The 21098-nt window shown below is 36.4% G+C and overlaps 3 protein-coding genes across 4 annotated transcripts; 1 reads left to right on the top strand and 2 right to left on the bottom strand.

Moving 5' to 3' along the window:
* Nucleotides 1–1728: 1728 nt before the first annotated feature.
* Nucleotides 1729–5851, bottom strand: LOC139607019 (butyrophilin subfamily 3 member A2-like). Its single transcript, XM_071459566.1, has 6 exons — nucleotides 5794–5851; nucleotides 5292–5392; nucleotides 4202–4543; nucleotides 3733–4011; nucleotides 3526–3639; nucleotides 1729–3217 (listed from the first exon to the last, which is right to left on the bottom strand). The coding sequence occupies exons 2-6, from the start codon at nucleotides 5380–5382 to the stop codon at nucleotides 2604–2606; spliced, it is 1440 nt and encodes a 479-aa protein (XP_071315667.1). The 5' UTR covers nucleotides 5383–5392; nucleotides 5794–5851; the 3' UTR covers nucleotides 1729–2603.
* Nucleotides 5852–7025: 1174 nt separating this feature from the next.
* On the bottom strand, nucleotides 7026–10766 carry LOC139607286 (GRIP and coiled-coil domain-containing protein 2-like). Its single transcript, XM_071460028.1, has 8 exons — nucleotides 10741–10766; nucleotides 10363–10451; nucleotides 9872–9975; nucleotides 9525–9599; nucleotides 9348–9437; nucleotides 8565–8682; nucleotides 8215–8328; nucleotides 7026–7926 (listed from the first exon to the last, which is right to left on the bottom strand). Exons 2-8 carry the CDS (start codon nucleotides 10430–10432, stop codon nucleotides 7541–7543), a joined length of 957 nt encoding a protein of 318 aa, XP_071316129.1. The 5' UTR covers nucleotides 10433–10451; nucleotides 10741–10766; the 3' UTR covers nucleotides 7026–7540.
* Nucleotides 10767–15557: 4791 nt separating this feature from the next.
* Nucleotides 15558–19367, top strand: LOC139607271 (low affinity immunoglobulin gamma Fc region receptor III-B-like). 2 transcript variants are annotated; one of them, XM_071460003.1, is made up of 8 exons: nucleotides 15558–15613; nucleotides 15707–15769; nucleotides 16119–16358; nucleotides 16792–17046; nucleotides 17159–17293; nucleotides 18024–18089; nucleotides 18521–18597; nucleotides 18902–19367. In XM_071460003.1, the coding sequence occupies exons 1-8, from the start codon at nucleotides 15583–15585 to the stop codon at nucleotides 18932–18934; spliced, it is 900 nt and encodes a 299-aa protein (XP_071316104.1). In that variant the 5' UTR covers nucleotides 15558–15582; the 3' UTR covers nucleotides 18935–19367. The 2 variants fall into 2 exon arrangements, with proteins under 2 accessions (XP_071316104.1, XP_071316103.1); XM_071460002.1 differs by lacking the exon at nucleotides 18902–19367 and having other exon boundaries at nucleotides 18521–18784.
* The last annotated feature ends 1731 nt before the right edge of the window (nucleotides 19368–21098 follow it).

Below are 21098 nucleotides of genomic sequence, written 5' to 3'. Positions count from 1 at the left end.
GGACAAAAAGGCAGAATACACACCACTTGAATGAACACATTTTCTTCTGTGAACCGATGTCTAAAAAAACAAACAAAAAAAACAGACTGAGACACATTCAGTTTACTTTTAATTTCATTTAAATTTCATTCCGAAAAACAGGAATTCAGGGTGAGTGGTTCCTTATGAAATGCATGAAATGCACGAAAGAGCTGCATGATAAACAGCTGTAGCATAAAGATCAAAATCAATTTAGACCATTCAAGGAGTCTGAAATGAAATATAAATTACAGTTAATGTTGATTTATGTTGGTGTAGTATACAACGCTAAGTGAACTCATGCTTAGAGTAAACGATCTGTTATTTGCAAAGATGACTGGGCTACTGATTTCTTACTTTAACTCACCTGCAGCGATAAAACTGGATATTTAATTCAACCATTGTAGACTTTAAGAGAGAAAACAACCACCCTGAGCAAAGCTTTGAGTTTCTATCACTTGGTCAGGTAATTACATGCTTAAATACTTACAACACTACTGAAACATTTCTTTAGATTTTGGGTGAAAGCAGTGAAAACAAACAAACCAAACTAGTCTCAGGTAAAAGTCTAATTATTTATTCGACATTAGACTTTATGAAATCATGATTTACCTTACCTTGAAACAAAGCTGCACTTCGTGTCCAGAATAAACTTTGGACTAAGTGTGACTTTATGTTTTTATTACCTGACAAACCATTAACTGTGACAGCGGTAGGTTGCTATATTACTGAGACTGACATTTCATTTTATGGATGGATCAACCTACTGCTGCATGTGGATGATTTGTAAAGTTCCCTTTATGCTAAAGCCTGACATTATGTATTTTAAGTTGTCTGTCAAATCATTCTAGTCTTTTGAAAAACATTTTCAAAGTTAATCTTTTTTAAATCAAACTATAATTTTAGTTTGGTAAGACAGAGGACACAAGTTTACAACCATGTATTTTTGAGTAAGATGTAACAGTTGAAAACTAAAACTGCAAGATTCATACATTTGCAGCATTTAAGCATTTTTTGATTTTTCTTTCTGATTGTTCACTTGCACACAGAAAATGTCACACTGGCCTCACATGAATGTGCTGATCTGTGTAGGTGGGAGGAACTGCCAGTAGGCAGCGAGATACTTTTGTTTATCATTGAGAAAAAATATATATATTTTAAAGGTGCCATATGTATGTGTTCTCTGTCGCCGCTCTTGCTGGAGCGGATGGTGGTGGTGGTTACAGTGGTTACAGTGGTTCTGGGATTCAGCGATGGTTGTTCACAAGACAAAAGGTTAGAATACACCTTCCAGGTAGCGCTACTTCTTATCCTCTCATGCTGAACTGTGCAGACTGGGGACTCTACTGCAAAGTACTATCACAAGAGGGGATGTGGAAAAAGTGAAAGAAATAAAAGAAAAACAAGTTTTAACACTGGTGTTGCGTTCCACAGCTGAAGACGGCTGTTGGCGAGGTGAGGAAAAAAGGTTGATAGCAAACTTGTAGCACATCCTATAGACTGGAAAATAAACAGCTGCTAATGCTGACAGGAAAAAAAATACATATAGTACAGTCACAATATTAAATTCATGATAGCAGCAAACTAGCACTTACAATAGGGTCATCAATAAATCTACATGATGTGTTGTTTTGCTTCTCAACTAAATTACTGTTATGTTTTTACTATGCATTGATCAGGTGTTTATTTGCCAGTCAGAAAGTAAATTGCTTTTGTCTTTTCTAAAATTTCTCTTTTTAATACGTATTATTCCAACATATTCTCATCGTGAAACATTTTTAATTTATGAATGTTTATGAAAATGTATTTAAGTGCTTCTGTTGTATTTACAATATAGTTGACAATTCACTTTAATTCTTAAAACACTCAAAAGTGATTTAACCAATGCTGCACTAAGAGAGTAAAATAAAAAGCAGTCAAGCGTATGTACATTCAAATATATATACAGCAAAGAAAAAGAATAGATAAAATATATTCAGGTAAAAACTATAAAAATGTTTTTCATGTTTGCATGAACATCTTAAAATTTCTTTTATGTTCTTCTGTCATTTCAATAAAAAGCTTTACTGTCTCATTATCAGTGTCCACCAGAGTGTACAGTCATATGTTCAGAGCTCTACGGGCGTTTGGATTTATTTAATCACTTACACAAAGTAACAGTGAAAAAATCACAGTGAGACATGAACAGATAATCATATTGTTACATCATATTCAAAAAAACCAAAACGTAACACTAAAACAAAGTTAGAAAACTTCATCTTCGTTGACTGTTTGTGGAGCATCTACCTGTCTGTTATCTGTCAGCTGCTGATCACACATGGACTTTTACTTCACTTTTTCTTTCTTATTCTTTAAATTGTCTCACTTAATATTTTGTGCATCAGAAAGTGGTCTAACACAGAAACTCTGTGCTGGGCTGAAATCTTCACCTTCTCTAGTGTAAACTGTTCTTCAGACACATGATCTGATAGATGTGAACAAATAAAAAAAAAAGCTGACAAGTGTTCAGTGTGATGTGGAGAGTTGAAAGCCTTCACACTGACATTTTATTATAATCACACTTGTAATAAGAGAGTTAACTGACTCTAACCCTTGTCCTGTTCCTTTCCTCCACTGTGTGGCTGAACTTTCCTCTGACTCTCCTCTTTCTCTGATTTCTGCTCTTTGACAGGCAGTTGTTCTTTCTGCTTCTCCTGTCTTGTGTCCTGTTGCTGTTGTTCAATTTTTTTTAAGTAGTCCTCTAGTTCATTCTTTTCTGCAGCACTTTTAATTTCATCACATGTTTTTTTAATTAATCGATCTGTGTTCACTTGCAGTTCCTGATATCCTTTCTTTATCTCCTCCAGGTTGCCCTCATCTAGGATTTCTTTTAGTTTTAAATATCCCTGTGCTTTATTAACTGTCTTATCTCCCTCCTTTGCTGTTACTTCTGCCTCTACTGATTTAACCTTCTTTTCAGTCTCCTCCGCCCGTCTCTCTGCTTCACACATTAGGGAAGTCTGTTGTTCTTTCTGTTTCTTCAGGTCTTTATTCAGCGTTACTAGAAAATCAATCATCTGTTTCATATCTTTCTTCTTTAACTCCTCCATTTTCTTTAGATCTTTACTTTCCATCAAAGGCTGATGTTCTGTGCTGTTATTAGCAGCTGTGGATTTCTTCCCTTGCTCTTCATTTATGTTTTGAAGCAGATTCTTCATTTCTGCATAAAGAGAAGCAGGAAACAACATTTAACACAATTCAAGTTGAAGTAACTTTTCATGTAAAACTGTCAACAGCTCCAGGAGATTCATTCATAAATGAAAATATTCATTTGTTACAGTTATATATGGAACATTAATAAATAATAATCTTATCACATGCATAGATGGCCTAGATTATACTTTTACTGACATTTTTTAAATGCAGGCTTTTGCTTATAATGGCACGAGTAAATGAAGTTGTAACTGCTTCGCATTGGTATCATCAAAAAAATATTCAAATAAAAAAAAAAATTATACATTGACTTACTGATTTGTCTCCATTTCCAGACAGAAAAGGCAACTGCGATGATAAACATTAAGGACAAAACTACACTGAAGGTGACAGAGGCAGCACAGTTAGATGGAGCCATGAAGAAATCATCTGAAATAACAAAAATACAACTGTATTTATATCAAATAATAACCGACTGCTGAATCTAAACTGTGATCATTTTATCTTAGAATTCATTTCTACCTGTGATGTGAATGTGTGTCTCTCTGGTCTGGTTGATGATCTTCTGTTGGACTCTACAGGTGAAGCTGTTGCTGTGTCTCTTCTCCACAGTCACTCTGCTGCTGACAGTATAGAGGCCATCAGGACCTCTGACTGTCTCTGTAGGTCCAGCAGGGAGGAGCTTTCCCTCACCGTCCAGCCACAACACCTCAGGCTCTGGGTACCAGCCTTTGGACTCACACTGTAACACCACTCCACTACTGGCTACTGCTAACTTGATGCCAGGTGAGGAGACAGCACCTGGTGAAAGGAGAGAATTCAAACAGTATTTACTGGCATGACCCTCAAATCACACATTCTTTACAAAAGACAAGGATATAACTGAGTTTAAGTCTTCTGTGTGTCTAACAAACAAATGCCAATGAAACAATTGTACGTCTTTTAAAAAAGAAGCTTTCTATTAACTTTTGTTGAAGAACAAGACACTTACCAACAAGAAGCTCCACAAAATAATCTTTAGTTTTATCTGGAATGTAACATCTGTATCTTCCATTATCAGAGATTTTCACTTTGGAGAGTTTCAGTGACATGTCTCCATGCTTCAGCTTGTTGATGTCCAACGATGCTCTTCCCTTGTAGGCCGTGTTTTGGTCAACCAGAAGTTCCTGACCATTATGCCACACATACACAAATCTGGGGTTCAAGTCAAGTCTCCCCCACTCCGTGGTCATTTGAACGGCATCCTGGGGAGGTTCCAGCTGACAAGGCAAAACAGTGTCGTCCCCAACCATTACCATGACTGGCTGAGATGGATCAGTCATGTTGGTCTGACCTGGAAAGAAGTCAAGAAGGTCAACTTCTGTCTTCATAAATACAACTGATGTTGGTGTCTATTGTGCGTCAAAGAGGCACAATAGGCACAATTTTATGGAATAGCTTTTATTCTATAAAATGCTGTAAATGAGATTTTAAACAATATATTTAATAAATATTTTCCATGTAAAGTTATGGTGGAGTAATAGTGTCCTGAGCAGAGAACGAAGTTACACCCCCTCTTTGTTCTGCAATCTCACTTTCTCTGGTCTCTGTTGTAGCTGCTGGTCTGGGAGGGAGTACATGAGAAGTAGCACAGAAAAGACCCTGGTAGCTACCAGGGTTTAACGTATGGTGAGATTGTGCCATGCCCAGGTCCTGTTAGCTATCTACTGTCAGCAAGTAGTAATCAGTAGTAATTCAATTAATAAATAGCGCAAAATAACAAGTAAATTTGCAACAGTTAAAATTAAGTTTGAGGTATTTGATGTCACCCTAGAAAACTCTGCTCCAAGTGGTATATGACATCACTTTCATCCAACTGAGTTCCACCCACTTCAAACCAGTGAGACAATAGAGATTAAAAAATAATATGATAAAGGTTTTATGTGAAATAAACTGATCTGTTGTGTGTTTTTGTGGGATCCCATAACTCACAGCCACCTCTTTCATGGTTCTAACATAGTTCACATTTGGTGCCTGTATTAGTGTTTTAGTGTATCAGTGCACGACATAACGTGTTAATGGTGTGTTTGTGTGAAAGTTACCTCCACAAAAATGTGTTAGGAGTAAGAAGACAACAACATGTTGTAAAACTGAAACTCTGACCGGAGATTTGAAAGATTGTCCTTCCATCATTTGAATCACCCTGAAGAAACAAACATTCAGATACACAATTATAAACTATACATTTTAAGATAAAAAAAAGTATGTTAAAGAAATATGAGTCCAAAAAACATCAAAATAAATGAATACAAATTGATTACCCAGAACATTTCATTTTAGTATAGAACATTCACATTCATTAAGATTGTTAAACATTGTTCACAAGATTAATAATTTAGCATGAAATACATGTTGAGGCTTCAGGTTAGTTACTTTGACATCAATGGTTATTATTCCACATTATCATGACCAACACTGTCATAGGTATCACAATCCTGTTGTGAATGAAGACCTGCTTTCTTTACACTTAAATGAAATAAGTCACATGTCTTGATAAGCTTTACTGAATGCATTACAAATTAAATGTAGAAAAATCCCACATACCTGTTGCATGCAGTAAAGCAATGCCTCACCTCTCACTGAGCTGCATGGTCAAAGTCCTCAAAAAGGCCAAGTATCATGAAAGGAGGTGTGTTCACTTTGTGTGTGAAATACTTCCTGGCTATGCTTTCTACTATTCCTCTGTACTACTTCAAATCTGTGAGTGGCTGAAGCTTGGACACAGTCAATCATTAAACTGAAGGATAATGTAGAAAATGAAACAATGCAAAGAAGATCAGATTTGAGCCAAGGATTTACAGGCTCTGTTGTTTTATTATGTGACTGGTTAATATTTAATCATAGGTCAGTTTTGCTCCTATAAAACAGGCGGCACATTAAATATTCAAACCTTAAAACCTCGGAGTGTAACTGTTCAAGAGGAGGAAACCAAGTAAAGAGTATTATCAACACTTTGAAATGATAGTAGATAGAATGATTTCATTTGGGGTCATTTTTCATTTTCACTGAGAAAATTTTGTTGGGAAAACAGGCATATTCCCCTACATCTGGAGAATATGATTCTGTAGCACCACAATGCTTCTGGTGCCTACAATTCCCCACAATGTTGACACATTTTACCTTTACCCAAAAAATGGCAGCTCCTGCAATTTGAATATTGCACTTGGCCATATTGTGATTAGGATTATATTTCAAATTTATTGTGCAGCCCTAATAGTCAGTGTATTACCTAGATTTAGATCAGCTCCCAGTTTAGAGAAGCCATAGGAGCACAGGTACAGAGGCTGAGTGATGAGGTGCTGTGGATGGGGGCAGAGGCCACTTTAAAAAATGCCCACAGAAACAAACTAATATCAGTTCAAGTAATGCTATTTAGAATATTTTCACCATTTTATCTGCCGTCAAACAGCTCTTTATTTCAGAGCTACATTTGTTCAACTGTTGAACTACATATTCCCACACATAAATTCAAAATAAAGCAAACAGTTAAACTGATGTTAGTTTTATTCTGTGGGCATCTTTTAAAGTGGCTAAACACAGTTTTCTGAAGGGCCTGCCTACAGCAGCTCGTCACTCAGCTCCTGTGCTGGTGCTGCTGCTGCTTCTCTAAACTGGGAGCTGATCTGAATCTACTGCAGGTGATACATCGACTATAAATAGGTGTGTCACAACCCCACATCAAATTACCACAAGTAGAAGGACAGACCACAAAGCAGGCAATAGCAGACATCCATTACAAAAACCATTTTAATGTAGAAAATGTTAGCAAAGTCCTGTTTAGTGCATTTGACAAAGGCACTCAGCACTGAATATTCTGACATCTTATTGATATCTTATTGACTGAAAATGTTTACATTTTTGAAGATACTTTAAAACACATTCTCTTGCACAGTTTATGTAAAAGTAACAAGTTCCCACCCATTCACTACTTAGCCAAGTGAGAGTTTAAGCTGCAACCAGTGAATAAATCTTTCTTATCCAGTTTTATCTCAAATGTGTGCCATCATATTCTCGTGTTGAAAACCTGACCTACTCCTCCCCATGTGGTTTAAAACTGGCTTGACTGTTGAACTGTTTCCAATATTCAAAGACTAATTAAGGTCCTTGAATAATGTGCAGAATACAGTTGCAGGTCATAACAGATCCACTGAAATCACATGGTATGATCACAGAGCATGAATCAGTTACTTTAGGTAGTTAGAGACTTTATCTGTTAGTGAATTTTAGTAACACAGACAGACACAATTTTCATGCCTATTTAATTCCTCTGATGAGTCAAGTGTATCCACAGTCAATTTTGCTTGTCTTCTTCATTCTTTTTATGCATTTTAGTAACCCAAGTCTCTATTGGCTCCATCAGTCTCTCAATGTTCAGCAGCTGTCTCTTAGTGTCTTTCTTTGTCTGGTCCAGTTTCCACTGGGCTCGTAATAACTTTTCTTTTTCTCTCAATAATTCCTCTGGTTTGTCAAATGTCATCTCTCTCTCTCTTATTTCCTGCTCCACTGACTGAAGCTCTTGCTTGTTTCCTTCCTTCTCCACCTCCATCTCCTCCATTAGGACTCCGAGTTGATACCTCTGGTTCTCCAGCTCAGCCTTCACCTCCATCAGTGCTGTAACCACATCGTCCTTCTCTTTCTCTTTCTGTGCATCTTCATTTACCAATTTTGGTTTTTCACCTTTTGGGGAGAAACAATATTGAACAACAGGAACACATATGTAAGTTTAAAGAAAATGCACCGGTAATTTCACATATATTTTCATGTGACAAATCTAATTTAAAATTGATTGATAGTAGAAATTAGTTTTAATAATAATGCATTTATATTATGACTATGACTATGACTATGACTATGACTATGACTCTCTCTCTCTCTCTCTCTCTCTCTTTCTCTCTCTCTCTCTCTCTCTCGTCTGTAAATGAATCAAACTATATGTATCACCAAAGGAAAAAAAAAAAGACTTACGTTTACTTATATACAAGGTATAAACAGCTAAAATACCACTAACAGCCACTTCAATGAGGCCATGTGCTGAGCACACGTGGTGACACACTGTGGAAATGGATGCAACCACATCAGCTGGAATGAAAGCAGACCAACATAAAAGTTGCAGATAACTATGCACACAAATTTAGTTTACAAATAAAAATATCCTGTTATCCTATCTTTGTTCATTTATATGAATTTAAATGTAGAAATCATATCACACTGAAGTGATCCAAGCTCAACAAACATACATTTTTTGATAATACAACCATTAGATATTAGAGTAAAACTAAAAACATGCTGAGCACAGCACTGGTGTGTCATGTTACCTCCACAGGTGTGTATAACAACAAGGAAGAAAACAGTGTCATAGGAAAGTGATCCAGTGAAGGATGTCAGTGGCAGTTTAAAGAACAGTTCTTCCTTCTGGTTCAGCTTTGTGGATTTCTGAAAAATGAAATCCACTGAGAAATGAGAAATGTTGAAAAAAATGCCAATATTCAAAATATACATGACTTTCTTGACAAGTAAAATAATGCAAAGAAGATCTCCAGCACTAACACTACAATAGTATTAATATTTAATATAGGGCAAATGAATGTGTTTCAGTCATAGCTGAACTGGATGTTCAAGAGCAAACCACCACCATCAAATCTGCTAATGTTGCTGAAATAAGAAATAGTAAGTTTCACTTGCAATAAAAACAACAAAAACAGTGAGGATACATAGAAAATGCTTCATATTATATAATGGGAACGGTAACCCTAGAGAGCATCCGTGTTTAGGGACGTTCCAAAATACAAAAAGTAGTCATAGGGCTGAAAATTATCTTATATAAACTAATATATAAAGACTGAAAAAAGGCTTTCAATAGGCTATTAATACCATGTAAGTGTGAGTGCAGGCGTCCTATTTATCTTGTTACCCAGCTACAAGTGTCACTCAACACAGCCCACCCAGAATTTGGATTTTTACGCGCTGCCACTGTTTTCCTCAAGTAAAATAAAGTCATGAAAAATGGTGTATGTATATGGATGTGTGTGAAATGCTGAGCTGAAATTTAAAAAATGATAATGAATTTCTCTCTGCTTCATCCTCTCTCTGTCTCTTACCTTTTCATGTTGCAGGTTGTTATTATCTGCTATGTTCTCCAGATCCTTCTTCTGTTCCTTCGAAGTGTCCAAAATACTAAATACATGAAGCTGGTAAAGATGTATAACATTATCCTCTTGACAGGTTATGGAATGCTGGAGCCATCAGAAGAAACTATTTCTCCCACCATCTCCTACCGTTTCATGTTGCAGCTTGTCGTCATCTGTCATGTTCTCCAGATCCTGTTCTTTCCCTTTGGGCTGTGACTGTTTCTGAAATCAAATTTAAACTGCTCAGAGGTTTTTATCTTATTTTCACATTCATAAATCTATTTATTGACACTCAGCAGAAGTCTGCCAGTGGGCTTGTCATGATAAACTCATGCTGTGCATCCATTTCAGAAGCTATTTTAGTCTATCAGAGATCCCAAAGTGTCCAAAATACCAAATGCATGAAGCTGGTAAAGGTGTATAACATTATCCACCTGACAGGTTATGGAATGCTGGAGTCATTGGAAGAAACTATTTCTCCCACCATCTCCTACCGTTTCATGTTGCAGCTGGTAGTCATCTGCTACATTCTTTAGATCCTTAGTCGGTGTAGATTCCTGTTCTTTCATTTTGGTATGTGACTGTATGTTGTCATGCTCTACATGAACAAGACAAGAGCACAAAAAGGTACTGTGATGGTAAACCTACCAACCAAGCAGTCCTCCAACCTGAACAACCACACAGGTCATTTTTTCTACCTTCTGATATGACCCATAGCAGTGTTTCCTGAAGTTGTGCCCCTATGGCGCCAGGCGTACTGGACCTTGCTTGTCAGTTACAAATACACGTGCCAACTGGAAAGCAGTGTACCTGCCATCATCGCAATGGTTGCTATATTAGCAGTTATGGCTTGGTTAGGTTTAGGAAAAGATGGTGATTTGGGTTCCTCTGTAAAGTGATCAATATCAAATATTTTAAACAATGAACATTTGTTTTTTTCATGAACATCATCACATCACCATAACCACCAAGAGGTTTGACTTACTTTTCCATGCAGGAAGAGTGAAGAAAACAACAGCAACAGCAACAGTAGACAGGAACTTATATACGGCCATGATGAGACAAGAAGTGGAACTGCGTGAGACACAACCAGCTGGAATGATTAAATACAACTACATGGAACTTAAAGCCACTTTATATGGCTCTTACAGAAAACTATGAATGTTGAAAGTCTGACAGTGTGACAGTGTTTTGGGTTTGTCATCCTGAAACTGAAACCACTCACTGCAGCAGAGAGCCTGTATGCTGTTTAAATGCTGACTTTAAAAATAGATCCTTTATGTATTTAGAAATGTTCTAAATAAATATTTACTCCAACAGAGTGAACAGTTTAGAGGGATGTAATTTTCAGAAGCATACATACCTGCTCTTGTGTCGGAGTAACGTGTGTTGCAGGCGGAGTCTTCAGATAAAACAACCTGTACTTTGGTCACCTGTAATCAAGGAAGGTGTGTTTACTTTTTTTTTTTTCCCGCCTGTCTGTCATAGCTTTAATTTGAATGTAGTTTACATATTTGACTGCATGGAAACTTCCTCATATTACAGTGAGACCTTTGATGAAAACAAATCACACGTTGTTCCAATGCACAGCAGTTTCTCTCACAGTGTCACATTTTAAAAGCGTCACTCTCAAAAGAAAAGGAATTGCATGGTCCTGCTAAGATCGACCTTAAGTCTTAAAACAATGTATCTGTAGCTGCTCAAGGTCAAAGTAATCAAGGTTAAGTTGTTTTTGCTTCTTGGATGTAGAACTTAAATATAAAAGATGTTTAAGATATTTTTTTATTTTTTGTATATATTTCCCGATGCACTTGTCTTTATTCTTCCATTCACAGTTCCTCATGTAAAGCACTTTTTGAAAAAGATTTTTTGCTGATCATTACTACTTTGACAAAGAACAACATCTGATGTTCAACATCAGGCACTAAAACTACTCAGTTTTAAGAAAAACAGTGATTTGGGTTAAAATAAGTACTTCCTCAACATTAGATTATCTTTGTTGTCATAGTTACAATAACAACCGGTCAAGGATAATAGAAACAACATAAACTGCTACTTTCACATGGGAATTGAACGCTGCTCCTGTTTTATTGACCCTGACATGGTCACTTTTCCCTTTGCTCCTGCCATAATTACTATGACCACTAGATGCCTAACAAAAAAAAACCCAAATATGGGTCATAACCTGCTACACAGATGACCTGTGGGCACGTTTTCACAGGACAGTCTCAGAAGTGATCAATTGAGTTGATTAAAAAACAAGACCTTTTTTTAAAATTTGATTTTCAAAATATAGCATAATCAGATAGCATAAAGTGACCTGATTAAATTCGGATGCCATCTCATCATAACATTGTGTATATATACACTTTCAAACATGTTTTAAAAATCGTATTATATTTTTAAACATCATCTGCACTAAACCAAACCATTCATACAGTCATCGTAAATCTGTCTTGTATGCAAGACTGTATCCTCCTTCACTTGACCACTTTTCTCTGTAGTCCCACAGCCCCAGCAACTGTGAATCAATTCATTTGTAGTTTTACATCTGAGCCAGTTCCCTAACACACCAATGAATTGTTTGCCTTCTGGTGACTTTGACTCTAAAAATAAATATAAATGCAGAAATAAATATTTAAGTAAATGCATTGTAATCATAATTTTGTTTGTGGACCAAAAAAAAAAAAAAAAAAATGCTCTTTTGTATAGTTACAGGCGATTTGCCTTTCCAGTGTGGCCAATTTTGACACTAGATTTAGTGACTTTTCAGACTCCAGTAGTGTTAAAAGCACTTAAACAAATCTATAGTTGTAGAAACGAGCTGCAAATTTATACGATGCAGATTGGAAAACACACAGAAAAATACAAACATATGGACTGCAAAAACAAAAACACAAAGAAAAACACACAAAGCCTCAAAACAATGAAACAGAGAAAGACTGCATATTCAGAATGGCAGTTCTCGAGGCCTCCAGGGGGAGCGCTAAGTGGAACAGCTTGCACATAAGCTTGAGCTTCGACCTGAGAGGTCAAACCAAAGATACTCTGCCTTCCACTATGGGTAACATGCAATAATTACACGATTCCAACCCAACTCTAACGTATAAAAATACAAAAAGGTGTTTGGGAATGATAATTTAATACTTTTCGCCAAGTCTTTTATCCATAAATGTCATGCCTCAAAAACTACACCTATATTTGATATTTAAATTAGATATATGAAAAATGTGTGAAATCCTTTAAAAAAAGCCCAACATCGATATGGATACCTAATTTAATTTATGTTTAATTATGTTTTTATTAATTAATTTTTCTACAGTTTTCTTATTTATTTTCTTTCCTCTGACATATAATGTTCTTATTTTCATTACCGTTTGCTCAGTTTGACCTGCAATTGTGTTGAATGTGTCTTGTGCTTTTTTGACTGTATTTTAAAGATTGTCAATAATAATGGCGCTCATGTCAAAGCTCAAGCTGTACATAACAAATAAATCAAATTTTCATTTTTCAATCTCTGTGTGTTCCAGCAAGTTCTCAATGTTCCATAGCTGCTTCTTACAATTTTGCTTTGTCTCATCCAATTTCCACTCAACCTGAAGTAACTGTTCTTTCTCTCTTAACAGCACCTCTGACTTGTCAAATGACATTTCTTTCTCTGTTATTTCCCTCTCCACTGACTGAAGTTTCTTCTTGTTCTCCTCCTTTTCTTTGTCGACTCCCTCAAGTTTTGCTTTGATTTGATCTCTCTGGTTCTCCAGTTCCCTCTTCAGTCTGTCTAGTGTGGTTGCCAGCAGTGCCGTGTTGCCCACTTCTCTATTGTTTTGTGAATCATTGAGCAATGTAATCTTCTTCTGCAGCACATCTTTCACACCTTTTGTGATAGACACAGAGAAGCACTCATGTTATACATTAAACATATGGTAATATTTCAATATTAGAGCAATGTAGACATTTACTTCTGAGATAAGATTTTATTTCAAATTAAGACATTTGAAAGACTGTATGCATTAGATTATTCGGATGATGAAAGTAAAATGCTTTAACATAATAAAATGCAATTTACTGTTATCAAACATACACGATTTGCAGTGACATATACCTTTACTACAACATAAAGTTGTAACTTACGTTTACAATACCACAAAACAAAGAGGAGTATTAAAACACCAACAGCCAGGCCGCTGAGACCACAAGCCAAGCCTGTTTTAAAACAGGGGTTAGAAGTAAAAGCGGATAGGTCCATTACATCTAGAATATCACCTGGTGAGAAGGAAGAAGCCAGGAGTAAGCAGGAGCAGAAATTTCTTATTTTGGGTTCAGGTGACACAATCACATCTGACAGTTGACCACCTGAAAACCTTTTAATAATGAACAGTCACAGAACTAAGTGGAAAAGAAAACTGAACTTCTGTTAATCTGTTAGTTGTTTCTGCAGATCACTATTCCAAAAACGAAAGCAGCCATCACCACATCAACTTACAAAGGTCCGATCTTAGATAAAACTTATCTGCATTCATAATTCAGACATTAGGCTTTTGTCACACAACCACTGAATATTAAAATCATCAAATTATATGAAATTGTAAAAGGGGAATGTAATCAAGGTGTACAAAATAAGTAGAAAATAAAACATCAGTTTTGCTATTGTGTGTGTGAGTCCACAAGAGTGTTTTAAGACTGGCAAATCAATAGTGAAACAGAAAAAAAACAGCAGAAGTACTCACAGCTTGTCTAGTACTAAAAATAATCACAATGACAGTTTTCACTGTCAATAATGTTAATCACGATGTAAAGTAGAAGCTTTATTATAAAATATATATTCTTAATGCATAAGTATTTTTTCATGCAACAAAGAAACTAAACAACATATCTGCCTTCACAAGAATATGTCCACTTGTGGTAGACCTTATTAAATTTCACAATGTTTTGTAATTAAAACAAACAAAAACTGAGCTTTCTAACAGCTTACCTGTCATGTGCGTCAACAAGCTAACACCAGTTCACCTCAGAGTGCAGTAATCTTCAGGGGCAAATTCCACTAATATGATCATTTCTACTTTTATATTGGTCACATGTATCAAATAAGGTTTGTCTGCTGCAGCTCTTTCTTAATGGTTGGTGCTTATCACCCTCTGCATGGCACATGAGCTGTGGTCATATGAAATATCATCCTACTGGTGTAATTATACCTGTGTTTTATTGAGTCAATAAAAACATAGCAGAGCTAAGGAAGCAGTTAGGTCTTTATCATCTTCAGCAGCCTGGAAGTTAAAGTAGCTCACTGACAACAGAGGGCAGAGTAGGACTGCTTTCAGATCTAAAGAGAGAGGAAAATGTAATCTGACCTGATAGGTGATCAGTTCTGGACAGGTTATTTTCTAATGTGCAGCCAGTCCACCTCTGGCTTCAAGAGTGGTAGCCCAGCTGTTCACACCAGAAACCCACTGGTATTAATATGTGGTTCCAGTGTCCGCACTAAGATCGAATTAAGATGTGATTGCTCTTTCCGTCTGAAGCCATCTTCAGCATTCCAGTCGAAAAGCAGAGGAGAATGAAAGAGACTGCTTGGTGCATTTACTGGCTATAGCTCTGTTTTCTCATTTGCAGTATTATGTAGTTATTTGTATAATCTTACATTTTGATTCAGCGTATCAGGTTTGCAATGTCAGTGCACCTTCATGCTTTATTTAAATATCTGTTGATCTTGTTGAAATATGTGTTGATATCTGTTGATTAAATATCTGATGATGGACGACCATTTAAAAAAAAAAAAAAAAAAAAAAATTACTATATTTAAATATGTTAATCTAGTTCTGTTTGGTTCACGCCTGTGAATATTCTCATTTGTCCAGGTCCTAGTATCTCAAAGGAGTTTTAAATCGAAAGCAACTGGACTTGGTTATTTGTCTAGGAAGACGTTTCACCTCTCATCCAAGAGGCGTCATCAGTTCTTTCTCGCACCTGACCAGGCTGGGACTGGTCAAACTTGGACCAGTCCCAGCCTGGTCTGGTACACATTGTTTTTTGGGGATGAATCAAGTCAATTTATTACTTCCTATATAGCAGTTCTGCCTCATATTTCTAAATTTCTAGCCTGCAGCTGCAGCAACGCCAGAAATAATTCAAACAGGAAGAGGAGGTTATGACCTACATTATGCCGTAGTTGTATCTCAGTCCCACGCTCAGTCAGCAGCAAGACATCATGGAGGTTACAGCTCTCTGCATCAGACTGTGTGAGTACTACGGCTGTGAAAATATCCTATTTTTCTTTGTAGGTAGCAGACACGTTATGTCAGATATGTAGCTCTTTTCATTTGTCTCTCCAGTGATGGATGCGTTGGTCCTGTTGGTTGCACAAGTCAACCACAGTTACATTGTTGAAAACGTTGGTAAGTTGGACGATGTTAGCTGTTGAACTGATATCCCTCACATTCAGTTCGTGCTTGTGCTGTGATACTCTTGATAATTACCATTACTCTTGATATGTGCTTTGTTTATACCTTATTAACTTACAAAAAAAAGAGAATCCATCAAAAGTGCTTCAGAATAATAATAAACTAAGCTGAAGTCTGTAATTGTAACTGCAGTTGCTTGAACACAAGCAAGACATGCTGCTGAAACAGTTAACTTTAAACTAATTAGTTTCGATTATTACTGATATTTTTGTAAATGGAAGACATTTAGTTTGGATACCCTCTCTTAATGTACTTGCTTCATTTATCTGCATCTCCGTTTCAGATGCAGCTTTCCCTCAGATTTTTCCAAACAGACTCCAATTTTTTGAATATGAGAACTTCTCTGTACATTGTGAGGAGATTGAAGGCTTCACTGAATGGAGAGTGATGACAAATTATTCTAACTGGAACACATCAGCACCATCCTACACTACAAATCCTGCTTTTAAAAGACACAGTGGAGAATACTGGTGTGAAAATGAAGCTGGAGAAAAAAGCGATGCTGTCAACATCAGTGTCACTGGTATGAGGACACATAATGAATCAAGAATTTCCCAGTTATTTGACAGAGACACAGTAAGCTCAACTTTTCAGTTTTCAACAATTTATTTCCAAAGGCAAAAAAAAAAAAAATGTACACACAAAGCATCTTTGTGCCTCATATTTAGTTTTGCCATCTTTGCTGCAAATTGTAACTGACAGACAACTATGTCAAAGTTGTGTGATAAACGTGTGAGGTGGTGTGGAAGGTCAGCAATTCACTACATGCTTACATGTCAAGGAGGAACAGTCACACTGCTCAAGTAGCACTACAAACTCAAATGCAATATCTAAGGCTACAGTGATTCAATAAATATTTTTTTTAATTAACTGATTAATTTATTAGTTTGTTAAAAGTTAGAAAATAATCCAAAAGTTATAATAAGAGAAAACCAGTTGCTTATCACTTTTTTCAGATGGGTTTGTAATCCTGGAAATTTCTCCTCGTCCTGTGATGGAGGGAAATGATGCGATTCTTCACTGCAGAAACAAGAGAACTCAGTCACAACATGTAGTAGATTTCTACAAAAATGGTTCCCCTCTCAGGACTTCGTATAACAGTAGCATCATCACCATCCAAAATGTTTCCAAGTCTGATGAAGGACTCTACAGGTGTAGCATCTCTGGAACTGGAGAATCACCAGGGAGCTGGCTGGCTGTTTTAAAACAAAGTGAAGAATTATTTTATTTTTTATTTAATAATTTTTTTAAATATGGGCAAATCCCCCCCCCCCCAAAGGTTCAATATAGATGATGAAAACATGTTTAATACATTCTTTCTAGAACCTTACGAAGACACTCATCCCACTCATAGTCAGCCTCCTGATCATCTCACCATGCTGTGGATTGTTGTCACCGTTTTATCTGTGGCTCTGCTGCTGTTGATAATGGGACTACTCCTCTGTGGGAAACACAAAGGTACAGCAACTCTGTCTCCTAGAAATTATCTTTAAATAGCACCAATTTCATTCCCTAATTAGGTTGTAGTGACAAACCGGATTATAAAAAAATGACATTTTTATGCACAGAGCTGAAGATGTAGGGAGGATAGACATACAAAGCACATAATCTTGACAGCAGTGAGTTCACATTTAAACTCCTGTCTGTGTTTAGGTTTAGGGAGAAAAATCAATTTGGTTGAGGACAGGGAAAGACTGCGGCTTTGTTTAAATATGAATAAATTGTGCCTGAACTGTTGACTTTCAGATTATGATCTTTGCATAACCATGATCAAGTGCTGTGAGTACGAAAAGACAATTTAAAAAGAAATGTTGGAGCACAACAAGCAGATCCTGTAATTTAAGATGGTTAGGCAGAAATCAAATGAAACTCATCAGTGAACATTTAACTTATTTTCTTGAGTCGTTTAACTCCCTCCACAAACCGCTGTTGCTGGTGATGTGTTGTGATTATCTGGTGTAGTATTTGAGACATGTCGTTGATTCATACCATGCAACATATGCTGCTGTCAAAAAACAGAAGGGAAGAGGTACATGATTTTATACTGTTTATTTAAAAATCTTTACATATATAATGCCATGTATAAATATGTGTACATGTACAATTCATGTTTATTTATTTATTTATAAAATAGCCTAACAATTAAAATACAAACAGCATGTTGTCTGTTTTTATGTTTTAATGTCAGGTGGTGAGAATGCAGTTGATCCAGTCAATGTGACATATGCTGTGATAGACCAAGGGAAGAACAATGGTAGTTTATTACTTCTTTTCACTGTTAACTGCTATTTACTTCCTTGTAATCCTTGTGTTACATTTTAGACCGACTAAATCAGCAGGTTGTACAATTTGATAGTTCTTCAGAACGGTTTAAAATGGTGTACGGCTGTATGACGTGTAGGCAAGGCAGCTTCATTTAAGTAATAAAATTACTTACGGTGGAATGTAACTGTCACATCATTTTTTTTCTTTAAATTACCTTTAAAAATACAGAATGCATCACAACTTAGAAAATTAGCACCAAATCATAAAAAAAAAAAAAAAAAAAAAAAATCAACAAAAATAAATTCTAAAAGTAACATTGTGTATTTTAGATGTTTTTACAAGTGATAAGGAAAATCAGTAAACAGTAAATGTTGGATCTCATATGGTGTAAAGAAATAAGTTTATTTGTTTCCCAAATAGAGCTGGAAGTGTCCAGAGGAGATACCAAGCAACGTTTAGCAGAGGAGAATTTTGTCTATTCTCTTATCACCTTTCAGGTAAGTCTGAAGCTACTACACAATATTACAGTTCACTATGTACTTTAACTCAACCAAGTTACACCCACAAGGTCAGGTATTACACTTTAACTGCTGTCACAGTAGCAAATGTGAAAAGTAGCAGTCACTTAAAGCTTTATAATGAGTTCAATGAAAGATGTTTAGATTTAAACAAGATTAACCTATAACCTATGACCCAACTGTCTTTGGCATCGCAGGCCTTACTTTAGGTTGATCTGAGGAACTGCTATATTAGTACATGCTGCTGTTTTGAACCAATTTAACCCAGATGCACCCTTTTCAGCAATCAGAGAAGAATGCTGGTCCTGGACCTTGATCAGCACCGATGTTCAGCCCTGATTATCCTGTAATGTGAGGGGTTCGTAGATCCCGTTGTAAACTTTCTGAACTGCTCGGAGACTCCTCACCATTGCCCTGATAATATCAAACATATTTAATACGTAGGAGCTCAAATCTCTATGATTATGAGTCCATCTCCCTACCAGTTCTTGATGAAGAACAGACAAATTGTGTCATCTGCATCTCGCCAATCCTTTTCTCAAGCAAATCCTGTAGTTTACATGTTTGAGATTAAAGACAAGAACATGTCTGAAGTTTCACCTTATGCATGTGATACAACCAGATTTCAAAATGGTTAAGATTTTAAAATTCCTGTAGTCTCACCCTGGATGTACTGAGGGAAATCATGTTGACTTTGTCAGTTCAGCTCCCTCAATTTCTCCTCTTCTAATAAAAGTTTAAAAACAGTACATCAAGTTTTTCTTAGTTTGTGTATGTGCCGTTTTACTTCTGACATCTGACTGAAGCAGTTGTGGCACAACAGTGCAGTGTTTTCTATGGCAGTTAATAAACTGGTTCAATATCAGAAAGTGTTTCAGTTCTATAAAAAGCAGACAGTTAAAGTTTTGGTGTCAGTTCCTCATCATCAAAGAATGAGGTCTTCTCTCTAAAGCAGCCGCAATTACAGATTTCCACTGGAGAAGGGGAAGTCAGAGTTTAACTCCTACACCCAGAGAGGATGTTTAAGACACTGCGCAAAGTGCAAGAGTCAACCAAAAACAAAACCGTGAAATTAGGGGAAGAATTTAAATGATTGTTTATATTACGAGAAGGGCTGTGGGGTTCATTCTGATCAGTCTGTGTCTGGAGCCTTTGGCTTAGTCACATCATTGTCTATTTTGAGAGTGAGCAGTTACTCTAACAGTTGAACCACCTTGTTCCACCTGCTCTGTCTGTTCACACGTCTGAAGATGCTGTTAAAAAAAAAAAAAAAAAAAGGTGCTTCTGCCGCTTTTAAACATGCTCACTGTGGTCAGATACCAATATGCTGTTATCAAGTTAACCTCAACACCAGTAAGTTTCCATTAACATATTAAACCACTGACTGCTCACGTACTAATGCTACCTTGCAACTTGGCCACTGAAGTATTTGTGACAGCGAGACTTCACATGAAACTAATTTTCAGCCCACACAGACTGCTCAGCTAAAGGTTCAACTAAAGGTAACTTACAAATATCACGCAAGAATTTCAGTGTCCATTATGACAGTGCCTTTATCATATTTCAGTGCATATGTGGGCAGCAGATGCACTTCTACACATGCTACAGAATCAGGGGTATGGGGATGTAGACACGCTCTACACCTACGTAACAAAAAACATGATTGTATTCTCCTGACAGAGTTGAAAAGCCCCTCTGTTGATTTTTGGCTGAACAGCATGAACAAAAGGGTCTGTGGGGACCACTTAAACTTTGTCCCTTTCGTGGCCACATCAATGTGGGAACTGAGTTAGCTTTCACCTCCGTCTATGATTGAACTGCAGGCGGTCGATATGAAAAGGAAGGAGTTGACAAGAATTAACAAGGAAGGAGAATGTGTGGAATAAAAAAAAAATCTTTGATATTGTGGAATTAATAACTTTCCAATTACTGTATTGCAATTAGCGGAAATGTTCATGTAGAGCTAATTGCTACTGTTGCTGTGTAACGTGCTTGATTTCTTACCAATGTTCCAAGAGATAAATATGAATATTATACACCATTTTCTATCGGTGGTTTGAAGTTGTTTTGAGAGGTTTCTAATAGCTCCTGCGTACTATTTAACTGTCATTAATAATATATACTTTTCATATTCCTTCCTACATCTTCAGCTCTGTGCATAAAAATGTGTATGTCCTGTTTTACTGCTGACATCTGACTGAAGGACTGAGGCTATCATCTGTTCAAAGCTCTGGTTATGTATTTTAATGTCAGCAAAAGAAGTCATATTGTACAGTCAGTGATGCTACAGTGTCTCAGTTACTTCTTAATTTCTTATACATTTTTTGAAAATGTGCTATTTTACTGCATTTAACTGCAAAGTATTTTTGTATTCCTTCCATTATCCATGCATAGTTTTCAATGAGTGCACTGAAATAAAAAAAATTATATAATATATATATTTGCATTTTATACTGCAGTTGTGGCACAATAGTGCAGTG

This window comes from Trachinotus anak, unplaced genomic scaffold (assembly GCF_046630095.1).
Source record: "Trachinotus anak isolate AG129_WGS33_773 ecotype Australia unplaced genomic scaffold, CSIRO_AGI_Tana_v1 ptg000023l, whole genome shotgun sequence".
Classification (NCBI taxonomy): Eukaryota; Metazoa; Chordata; class Actinopteri; order Carangiformes; family Carangidae; genus Trachinotus; species Trachinotus anak.
The sequence above is the reverse complement of the archived record's forward strand: the minus strand, read 5'-3'. Positions and strand labels throughout refer to the sequence as shown.